A 12,059-nucleotide genomic window follows, 5' to 3' on the forward strand; every position below is an offset into this window, starting at 1 on the left:
GCAGGGGGAAAAAAGGCTTTTATTTTTAACATGGTCTGTCAAACCATCACAGGAGTGCATAGTATTTAAGAAAATACGTACCCAGAGGATTTTACATTTTAAACTGCTTTGTTACATCTGTATTTTTTCTACGGTTAGTGAGCAAAACAAGGTTTTATACCTAGCTGCTCTCATCAGTTCTCACTTTGCTTTTGATTTTGGTCCGTAAACAAGAGCAAGGTATTCCAGCTCTCCATTTTTCTTTTTGTTTCTCTCAGTAAACTAGTTGTCAAATTCAACTTTTACTTATATTTTGAAGTAAATAAAATTTATACCTCAACAAGTGACAAGCATGCTATGAACCTGGACTGGAGTGGAAGTCTGGCAGGGCACGCATCGTCCAGGACTTATGGCATCATCCAGAACTCAAATGTCACTCTGTTAGAATAGTCACATACTACTGAGTATTTTAACCTTGTTTTTGCATGGTATTTTTTCAATTTTCTGCAATAGTGAAAGGAATGGTCAAGGAGTAGTATATCAGGCTGAAGATATGGTAATGTCAAAACTGTTGCAGTTAGTCAAATTTTGCATTGTACAGTCCATTCTTTACTTTGGAAGCATGAGGTGCAAGTATTACCCGGCTGTATGTGAAGTGTATTGATAAAGGGAATTATCAGTTAAATGCAGAGCATTAAAAGATGAGGTCAGAGCAACATGGGGCTGTTTGGGAGCTCAAAATTTATGGCCACTAAGAAGGTTAGCATTAGCCATAAGGAGTTAAATGTGGACAGATGGTTCATCACATTTTCCACAGAATGTGGATGTCTAAGGAGGTGCCAATTTTAGAGAATTTTATAGAGATGAGTGGTTTGATGCACAGTGCTGTTCACTTGCTAAGTTTATGTAATATATTTGAATACATCTAATACCCTGATTTGTGTGCATACTTCCAGTGTTCTGTTTGCATTCAACTGTAATTCAAATATGCATAGATAAACAAGTTCGTCTTGCTGAGAATTTCTCTGTTGTGTTTCTTCTCCCTAGTCTTATAGATTGTTTTTTGGTGGACTCTGCAGCTGTGAGCCTTACTATGTCACCTACAGGAGATTTTCTAGCTTCAGCACATGTGGATGATCTTGGAATTTATTTGTGGTGAGTGTATAATAGTTGTGTTTCTACACAGATTTTCAGATGGGAAAGAATTCTTTTAATCACCTTCATTGCAAATAGAGAATTGCTCTGTGAAGTGTCATCTCCAGTGTTTGTCTCATTGTAATTAAGGGAGATATTCTGTGTTGCTGAGATTCATAAATCTTGACATTTCCGCAGTTAAGGTATTTATTCTGATAATTAAATTATCTTTTTTTCTGAATATTTCTTTCTTATTCTTAAAAATTCCTGTTATGCCATTCCTAAAGTTTTTCTTTGTCTCTATTTTTTTTAACCCCTTTGAAATGTCTTTATTCAAATAGTGTTTCTTTTTGAAGTGCTTTTCTTGTCCTGCTACACAGCATTGTCTGAGACTTGTGAGCAGTATTTGAAAGTTGTGATTATTTCTCTTTATTAGTGATAAATGAGCACAGAGGTAACGTGTTTTAGTTCAATTTCCTCCTGATAGGGTTTTAAAGCAAATGAGTGCTTAGGTCAGTACTGGAGTAACACACCATTTAAGTGTTTTGGGGTTTTTCCCCTTTCATTTGATAGATCTTTCAGGTTACGTATGTTGACTGTAGTTTTGCCTGAGGAGTGTTCAACTGTTAGACCTTCCTTGTGAATAATGACAAATATTTTTACCTAGCCCTGGTTTATATTGGCAGAAAAAATAATTTGCCAGAGAAATAATTCAGCAGAATGACTTGTGTACATGTTCCTTAATCATTATTAAATGTTCTTGGCAATAATACTTCAGCACAGCCTTTATGTTTCAGATTTTCAGGTGATATCTGTTGATGTGTTTCATTTCTTGCTTATCTGGTAGATTAGAAAAACTGATCTTGACTAGAACCTGGTGAATTGCCATAATGCAATAGTTTTAGACTGCAGTAAAAATCATGTCTAAAGTGCTTGTTCCCATTCACCTGAAGATTGTTTTTAAAATACCTGTCTTATTTTTCAGGTCAAACCGTTCTCTGTATTCACTTGTGTCATTACGGCCCCTTCCTGCAGATTATGAGCCTTCTTTGGTGACACTCCCTAGCACCTGCCCTGTGCAAGGTAATTTTCAGATGAAAGCCTATTTTATTTTGAGTTTGCTATTATATTTCAAATAGAAGATGATTTGCTTCCTCAGTGACAAACTCATTGTGTCTTACCATGCCTTCTCTGAGCTGTTCCTAATGCTTCCACTGTTTTTGGCATGCTTACTCATATGCTAATACTATTTACTAAAATCTAGTCATGTTTCTATGTTCAGACGCGTGGAATTACATTGTGATGATTTCAACATCTTTGAGAAGATTTTTTTTTTTAGGTGGCAGAAACATTGTGCTATTTACTGGCTTTCTTTAATCCCAGACTTGTGTAAATACCTTATGTTTTGACGTTTGTGGGGCCAGTTTGAAATTAACATTACTGTCTAGCAGTGGGAGGGAGATTGTTCTTTATTCCACTTCCCTCGCAACTTGTTCTTTATTCCACTTCCCTCGCAACTTGTTTCTCTCCTTGTGTGCCACAGTATATTCACTGCTATGTGTTGTCTTGTTGGCAAGAGAATTGGGTTCAGCTGACCCTGCCTGTCTAGATTCCTAGTGAAAGAAAGGCCTAAATGGCATTTTAGCTGCATTTAATCGAAATGATTGTGCTTCTGAGGTCCTCTAGGTGGCGATCTTGTCTGCCCAAGTTTTGCAGTGCTTGCATTTCTCTCTCTGGAGGAGAAACACCTAGCCATGGGCCGCTAAAAGAGCGAGGAACATGCTTGACGATGACTGCTTTATTAAGCACATACTTATTTGAGATACTTAAATTAGGGAGACAGGATTTCATCCAAAAATTCTGAATGTTTTTAACCTGATTCTGGCTGAAAGCTTCAATCTACTTCCTGTTTTCAGCAAATGTCAAGTTCCTGTTTAGATGCTCAGAGCTCTTAATGGTTTTTACAGGTCTTTGTTGTTGTAGGCTTTTCTATTAGATTCATTGTTTTAGCCATGTAGCATTTTGCAAAAAAAAAAAAAGGGAGAGTAGAGATGTTTGGTCAAGACCACAAAGGAAGACCAGAGAAAATCTTAGGACAGAAATTTTGCTGTGGGATGTTGTGCTTTAATGTTGAGATTTTCTTCATTTTTATGTGCCACTTCAGTCATACCTGTGAAGAGATTGTGATGAGGTTATGAATATGGTACATATTTAAATGCAAAGATTTTACAGCTTTGTAAAGTTTGTAGAACTAAAATTTCTGTGGATATATTTAAAAAGGTTAATAAAATTTTAACAGTAATTCATTGTTCTTTTAGAATTCTATAAATTGTTTTGATATAATTTCAGCCAAAGTGGACAAATCTTATCAGTCTTTAAAATTTTGTTTATCCAATTCTGCATTTTAGCTATAAATTTTTTAAATCTAAACATTATATTTCATAAGGTTAACAAGATTCTGTAGCTTTTCAGCTCTGAGTTATGCTAGCACTTATGTCCATAACTGTTAAGCATTTGTTATTCAAAAATTGCAAGATACATAATAATACTGGGTTTGATTAAAAAAAAAAATGGAGTCTGTATATTCATAAACGATATCTGTTCCTGAAAGATGAGGATATGTCAGGAGAAGAAGAGCCGTGTGATGAAATGATGGAATATGTCACACCTGAGCAGTTGGAAGAGCAGCTGGTGACCCTTTCCTCCTTACCGGAATCAAGATGGAAGAACCTCCTCAACCTTGATGTTATCAAGGTACTGAAACTGTGGAAAAAATAGCAAACAGCCAGACATATTTCCCCTTGTTCTATGAGATGCATTACTGATTCATGAAATTCGATCCCTCTTTTCAGGTATTTTCAAGATTTTGCTGTAGAAAGCCATAAAGTGCTTTTCAGAATTCCTGGGATTTGGGAGAGGAGTTGTTTGTCTTCTAAATAGTATCTTCGCATTTACTAGCAAAACTTTTACCTATGTATTACTTTTCAATTAGTGTTTAGAGTTTTCATAGTATTTTAAAAACAGAACTCTTGAAAAAAAAAATTCCCATGTATTCTTACTATGATGATGATTATTTTAATTCAAATATCTAATTAACAGAAAAAAAATAAACCAAGAGAGCCACCAAAAGTTCCGAAGGCAGCACCTTTCTTCATACCAACAGTTCCTGGTCTTATACCCCGATACATTCCACCAGAGGAAGAAAAAGATACACAGGTAAAACCAACAAAAATTTTAACTTTTTTTTATCTAGTATATTTTCAAAGAAATCTTAAATGCTTTTTAGTGCTGAGTGAAATTCCTACTGACTTTAAAGTGCCAGTTTTAACTCATTCCATTAATGCATATTTGCCAAAGTCTTTTATTCTGTCAGTAGGGAAATAATCTAAGTTGTAAAAATATATTTTCATATTTATGTACACTCTTTTAATACTTTTGTGGTCTAGTCAAAGGTAGTAAACCTTGGAGTACTGGCACAGAAATCTGATTTCTGCGTTCATCTTGAAGAAGCCCTGAGCACTAATGAATGTAAGTTAATAAAATACTTCACTAAAAATGTTGATACTGCTTATGTTTTGACATACATGTGCTTTCTAAAGTCAGAATTGTAACATATGGGAGGCAAAAATATGCATAGTACAGCAGCAAAGAGAATGACCTGATTAATGCATAGATAGCCAATCTAGGTCAAGATCCATTGGTACTCCAGCTTGCCTGCAGCGTGGAATCCTTACAAAGAAATGCTGGCTAAAACCATTCTAGGAAGAGAAGGTAGTGCTCCTGAGATCATTAGCCTTTTTGGAGACTGTGGTGGTCTTGCCCAGAAAAGTGCTGTGTATTATTTGTAGGGGAAGGAAGGGATTGATTTGGTAAGAGATAGTCTGGTGATTTACTGAAACATGAAAAACATAATGTCCCTAGGAAGTTCTCCAAAGGGCTACTTCTCTAGGCATTCAGCAAACTTACACCTTTAATTAATTGTTTTATAATTTAAAGCTTAAGAAGAAATGATATAAAAATAAGGTGTTGGATTTCTTTGAAACCTATTTTGAAATTTAATCACTTAAATTGCCTTTGGCATGTACCAGCTTAACTTGTGCTCCTACAGAATCGTTGAAACTTAGTTGTTTTGAAAATGATTGCTAACATAGCTACCTTGGAAATGTAAATGGAGATTCACTGGCAGTTTGTCTACAAAGCAGTTCTGTTGGGAATTCTATTACCCCTTCTTGAACTCTTTTGAGTTGCTAGCTTACTCAACTGCACTTGAAACATTTTGTGTGCAGAACTTTGTCACAAATGAGGCGTGTTTTTATGCTGTGTTTTTAGTATTTCTAATTGATAGTATTCTATTAAACTGCTTCAGGTGAATATTTAAGAACCCTACCAAGCATCTAGAGGCTGGCTGTACCAGGGAGCAAGTGCACTCTTTCCCATATTGTATGTGTACCAATTTCATAACATGTTCTGTGCTTAGTTTTTTTAATAGCACAGAAGTTATTTAATGTATCTGTTTAGTACTGTTCATATCATAATTACATTTAAAACTAGCTAATGATTTTCATAGGAATCAAATACAGATTTATACCACCTAAAGAATCTTAGCCAGTGTCTAATACCATTAATTACCAAGATATGAGAGTCTTTGGGAATGATATGGGAATTTGGTCTTCTTAGTAACTTCTTAAATTACATTTTTAAAAGTGTTTCAACCATCAGTTGCATTTGCAACCAAACATGTTTTTGCTTCCTCATTTTTAAAGCAAGTGGGTGGGATTCTCATAGGTAATCAGGTAGGATTGTAGAAATCCTGAGGAGGAACACTTATGAAGAGGAGGAAAGAGTTTTAAATTGCATGTATTTCTACCATGAGAAATATTTTTCCACCACCCCCCAGGTCCCAGAGAAAGCAGGAGGAATTCACTTGACAAAAGCTATAATTACATTAGATGCACCAGATGATCCCCAGTTTTTGCTTAATGTCAATAACAGTAAAGATGCCTAGTAAAAATAGTACCTTATCTCTTTCAGAGCATATTCACTGTTTTAGTAGCTTGAAATCTCAAGTGTATACATTCTTTTTGCCAAGAGATATAAAATGACAGTGCTATGTGGTTAATAAGAAATTTTGTTCAGCTTAAAGGACAGAAAACGGGTTGGGGGGGAAATGAAACAAATATAAAGGTGTTACTTGTATTTTTCAAGATGAACTGACAAATAAAGTACATGTGTCTTATTAGAAATGTACTTCTCTAGTATGTGATGGGACAGTAAATTAAAGGCAGGAAGGCATTTTGGTGTAAACAAAGTAGTAAGGAAAGAGTAGAAACTTGAAATTCATAGTCACTGCTTAAGAATTTTGGAATAAACCTGTCTTACGAAGGGTTTGTAAGGTACTTGTCTGCAGATGTTCCTGATAACATCTCATTCAATGTTTTAACACAGATGAAGTTCCACTTGACCTACTGAAAAGGTTGGGACCATCTAATACTGAGATAGAACTACGAGGTTTGGCCCCTGAAGGTGGTGGCTCAATGGAGGTGATGCTGAGCTTTTTGAGAATGATTGGGATGATGCTGAACAAGAAGTACAACTTTGAACTTGCTCAGGCATACCTTGCATTATTTTTAAAGGTAATAATTTTCTTAAAAAATTAGTCCTGTTTAAAATTATGGTTGTGCAGTAAAAGGATATAACTTGTCTGCTTGAAAGAGTATCTTAAATGATTTTGTTTGGGAATGGTTTTAAAATGTCTAACTGAATGTATTGGATGATTTGACAACTCATCTGATCACAGTCAAGAAAAATTTGCAAAAAAACCCAGGTATTCTGAATAGGACCCTGGCAGCCAGGTTTTATTCTAGTATTTTTTATTTAGAATTGGTTTTATTTTTTTGTAACAAAAATGGTTGTTAATTGTTAAGCTGATACATGCTATGTCTTAAGTAGGCAAAGAATTTAATGCACAGTGGTTGGGAAAGTAAATTAGAGATTTTGTTGGACTTACCACTATACATTGCAAGCCTGACTTACTTTCCATGTCAGTGGGCTTCCTTTCCTCTGTTACCTGTTAAGCATCACAGAGCTAGTGAAATAACTCCCAGGTCTTGTATAAGTCAGAAAGTTATTTGGATGAAGCACAGTATAAGTTAATCTTAGAGAGAAAGTCATTCTGCAGAAGATTGAAACCATTCTGATATACAAGTGCTTAAGATACTCTGATTTATGAAACCATGTGAAAGCAATTAATTACAGTTTACTGGTGAAACATTGTTATAAACATTCAGGCACCTTGTAATACTGGGACATTTATGGCTTCTCTGGGCAACCTGTTCCAGTGCCTCTCCACTCTCACAGTAAAGAATTTCTTCCTAATATCCAAACTGAACCTACTCTCTTTCAGGCTAAAGCTGAATAGCAATACTCCCAGATTTAAATTGTAGCCTGGAAAACAACTATTCCATTCATTAAATGGTAATAACTGCTACAAGATCGAAAGGTTTTTTTTCCTTCTGCTTTAACAAGGTTACAGTTTATTACATGAAAAGATATCATCCGTCTGTATTGGTATAGAGTGTGCTGGCATCATTCTTTCTGCTGTATGCAACACGGATAACTAAAATAATAATCCTGATTGACCTCAGGGCATCTGTCTAGCTTTTCTAGCCTAAAGAGGAATTTGTGATGCAAATCAGAAGGAGGAGAAAGTTATGCTCTAGAAGAGTGTGTGATTAGGATAGATTCAGCAGCTTAGGTAGAAGAAGATCTAGTAAAGCAGTAGCATATTGAAGACATTTTGCTGCCTTGTCTCATTTAGTACATATGTGGGAGTAAAATGGTTTGGGTAAAACTAGCAAAAAGGAGGCAACATGGAATAGAGGGAATTAATTCAAGGTAAAAGAATTCCTTACTTGGAAGGCAAAGTATTTCCCGAAGGCAAAGTATTGAAATTGAATTGTTTTACTATCTGTATTTGTTTCACTAACTCCTTGTTTTCATTTTCAGTTACATCTGAAGATTCTCTCGTCAGAACCAAACCTATTGGAAGAATTATCCAAATTGTCAGTGCAACTCGAGGACACTTGGATTCATTTGCAGACTCTCTTCAATCAGAGTCTGTGTGTTTTAACATATATGAAAAGTGCTCTGCTGTAAAATACTAATGGTTTTGTCTGCATAAAATCTCCCTCGGAATAATAATACAATTCATTACCAAAAATACCAGATTCCAAAAGTCATACTGGGTCTTAGAAACATAGAATCATTAAGGTTGGAAAAGAGCTCCAAGATCGAGTCCAACCTTTGACTGAATACCTCCCATGTCCACTAAGCTATATCACTAAGTGCCACATTTACTCTTTTTTTGGGTACTTCCAGGGATGGTGGCTTTATCTCTTCCCTGGGGAGGCTGTTCCAGTGCTTCTTCTGATGCTGTATTTTATACATCTGGGTATGGCAGAGTATTTTAGAACATGCAAAACTGCATATTTTTGTTGAGTTGGAGCAAAAATTAGTATGTGCAGCTATTCATGTTCTATTGGTTCTTGCTGTCAGTGAACAGACAGTTGAATTCAAGGCCAGGTTGGACAGAACTCTGAGCAACCTGGTCTAGTGGATGGTGTCTCTACTCATGGGAGGGGGTTTGGAACTAGATGATATTTAAGGTCCCTTCCAGCTCAGGCCATTCAATGATTCTATGATTCTGTGGCTATAGATAATGTAGCTAGTTACCTTAGGCTTTCATGGCCAAAACTGTAGATCAGAATGAAAAAATTACTTGGGAGAAAAAAAAAAGAGATGGGAATGTAATTTCTGTGCAGGAGACCAAAATCTATGTTGTGTTTAATAAAGTTATTGTTTTTGCAAAAATAAAACAAAATGTCTGAATTATTAACATTTTATTAACATTAGTTTAAAGCAATTTAATCTAAAAATTGTGCTCCTCTGCGATTAGAGTGCTTTTCCTATGAAGTTTGTAAAAATCAGTCTTTTTCTGACTTTGGCAAGCTGTGTTCTGTAGCTGCAGACATGTGTTTCTGAATGCAGATATTTCCAACTGTACTACAAATACTTGAAGTTTAAAAAAAAGAAACACCAAACTAAACAAACAAACAAAAACTTTCACTCATTTTTTATAATCAGGTTTTTTGGATGCTCAATTTCTTCTGAAAATTATGTTTCCTTTCTTAAGGAGAAGAGATTACCAGAATAAAAGCTCTGAGTTTTGGGGAATTTTAATTGAATCAGATGTGGTTTTTACAAATTAATATTTAGGTTTCAAACAATAAGATTTGGGCGTTGTTTGGGAACTCATGAGTGAAATTATCAACTTTGCATTTTGAGAGTACTTCCTCACAGCAGAAGAATCTCCTGAATGAGGCCTTGGTATATTTCACATGCTTCAGCTACATACATAGTCTAACAGAATAACTGACACAAATATATGCAATTTCAATGGGTAAACTTCAAAGATGGATTCATTGCGTTTGGCACAAGACTGAGACAAGGGTATGGTTTTGTCATGCTGTATGTGTAATTTTTCTTTTTTTCAGTGCCATCACATTATAGAACTCATTTATCTATACTGGAACAAATTATCTGCAAACACAGAGTAATCAGAGAATCATAGAACAGTTTGGGTTGGAAGGGACCTTAAAGATCATCTGCCATGGGCAGGGACACCTTCATCTAGACCAGGTTGCTCAGGGCCACATCCAGACTGGCCTTGGACACTTCGGGGAGTGGGTTGTCCACAAGTTCCCTGGGTAACCTGTTCCACTGTCTCACCACCCTCGCTGGGAAGAATTTCTTGCTAATACCCAATCTGACCCTACTGTTGTTAAGTCTAAAGCCATCCCCCGGTTCTTATCACTACTACTACTGTTGTAGCCCCTTTTAGCTACTGGAAGCCTGCTTTTAAGGTCACCGTGGAGCTTCCTCTTCTTCAGGTGGAACAATCCCAATTCTTTCAACCTTTCCTCATAGGAGAGGCATTTCATCCCTTTAATCATCTTCATGGCCCTCCACTGGACTCTTCAAGAAGTTATGTTTCCCTCTCTGCAGTCAGTGGGAGCTTCAGCAGACTGCCACAACTTCTCAAATATCATGGGTAGTGGCTTAGCCATTTCACTCATCAGCTTCTCTGTGTTGTCCTGGGTGTTCTTTATCCATAACTTTGCCTCACGTAAAGGCTTGAAGGGAATGGCAAAATACTATAGAAGTTTCCAGTCTGGCATTATAGCCAGTTAGGACTGAGAATGTGGAGTAAGTGGGAATAATGTACACCTGAGGTTTTTTTATGAAGTTTACTATGGAGATTTAAGAAAATCCTTTATACCATACAATTATTAGTTGCTGGTGGTCCTCAAGAAGCCATTGCTTCCAGTTTCTTGGATGCATCTGAAGCAGTCCAAAGTCCCTCAAATTTCACTGTAATATGTAATAAACCTCTGAACTTACAGGCATTATTGTAACTAATCTAGATCTTAAAGAGTCATTTTTTGAGCCAAGACAGAATATTAAAAGTAAGTCATTGGTTGCAGACCTGCCCCAGTGGAAGAAGGAACAGTGGATAAAGAACGTTCCTCTTGGATCAGAGTAAGGGTCTGTCAAGCCTTGTACCCTGTCTCCAGCTGCAGCAAGGAATAGATGCAAAGGGTTTAGCAACCTGGTCATATATAAAGTCTTTCTCAAGCACATACCACCACTTTTCATCAAATAGCTATTTAGATACTTAGTGACCCAGCTGTAGCCCAACAGTTGTACTTTATGTTCTGTGATGGACCTGTTTGTTCTCTCTGAGTTCATCTAATCTCTTTTAGAACCCATTTATCCTTCACTACATCCTGTAGTAATGGGACCTACAATTTAATTAACAGAAGTAATGTGTTTCTGTTTATATACTCCAGACCTGCTGTCTTTTAATGTTACATACCCCTCCTACTTCTTGAAAGTTAGAAATATCAGTTGTGCTCTAGTCTTCATGATTTACAACCTCTCCACCACAGAGCAATGATGAAAGAGTTTCTATTCATGAAGGAGATACTTTGTGTTACTCAGTGCATGTGTGTTTTTTCAGTGGCATACACGAACACTTTATGGGCACAGTTGTTTAAATCTGTTTGTACAAGATTTGTCCACAAAATTTGTATGAATTGTAGAAGAGGGAGGCTTTTTTAGTTTCTTTTTTCATGGTGTACTTGATGTAATCATAAGAAAAAAGACATACTCTGCCAGACAGGCCATTCTTCTGAAAGCAGAAAAATGAAGGTAATTTTTGTGAACAATGTATGCATAGCAGAGTTGACATAGTATTTGCAGTCTGGATGATCTCATTAAATGTGTTTAATTCAGTTTCTTATATCATACCTAGATGTGTTTTAAGTCTACTTGGAACACTTCAGTTGTTTCCTTCAGAAAACAGTGCTTAGAAGTGAGTGTTGTCCCACCTCCTTTATTCTTTTGTCTTTTTCTCAACATTCCTAGTGATCACTGCTATTTCAGAGATGTTTGGCTATTCTTAGAGCTGTAGAGCTGTAGTCTTACATCAGTCGCTCTGATTGCTTCTTTTTCTTGGCCTTTTATTTTGTCCTTTTTACCACACATCAAAATGATGAAGAACTTTTTGCCATTAATAAATAACTTTTTCAGAAATAAAAAATAAATTCCACCTACTAGTGGATGAAGGTGGGTATTTCACCTGCTACTTCCTGTATTATTCCTTCCCTTGAGACATCAAGGACAATAGCTTATGATGTTAGTCAAAAGTTGTTGATTACAAGTGATAAGACACATGACAATTCAATTTGATAGGTGGGGCTTTGCATTACACATAATAACTCATTTAATCTGGTGCTCTTGTAGTAGCATATGCAATAGGACGTGGGAAAATCATTAGGTGGATTAAGGGATATAGTCATTAACTCTAAGTTTTCTTCTGAACAGGA

At 36.1% G+C, this 12,059-nt stretch overlaps 1 protein-coding gene across 2 annotated transcripts in view; it reads left to right on the forward strand.

Moving 5' to 3' along the window:
- The window catches only part of WDR36 (WD repeat domain 36), a 33,723-nt gene extending 22,258 nt beyond the window's left edge, over positions 1 to 11,465 (forward strand). For both annotated transcript variants that reach the window (XM_051782601.1, XM_051782602.1), the window contains exons 17-23: positions 1,027 to 1,134; positions 2,099 to 2,196; positions 3,725 to 3,867; positions 4,213 to 4,329; positions 4,560 to 4,641; positions 6,559 to 6,746; positions 8,119 to 11,465. In XM_051782601.1, coding sequence (XP_051638561.1) covers positions 1,027 to 1,134; positions 2,099 to 2,196; positions 3,725 to 3,867; positions 4,213 to 4,329; positions 4,560 to 4,641; positions 6,559 to 6,746; positions 8,119 to 8,268 — 886 coding nt within the window. In that variant the 3' untranslated portion in view covers positions 8,269 to 11,465. The remainder of the gene's footprint in view (positions 1 to 1,026; positions 1,135 to 2,098; positions 2,197 to 3,724; positions 3,868 to 4,212; positions 4,330 to 4,559; positions 4,642 to 6,558; positions 6,747 to 8,118) is intronic.
- Positions 11,466 to 12,059: the final 594 nt, after the last annotated feature.

Source organism: Manacus candei, unplaced genomic scaffold, assembly GCF_025592945.1.
Source record: "Manacus candei isolate 608988 ecotype Guabito, Panama unplaced genomic scaffold, ASM2559294v1 h1tg000016l, whole genome shotgun sequence".
Classification (NCBI taxonomy): Eukaryota; Metazoa; Chordata; class Aves; order Passeriformes; family Pipridae; genus Manacus; species Manacus candei.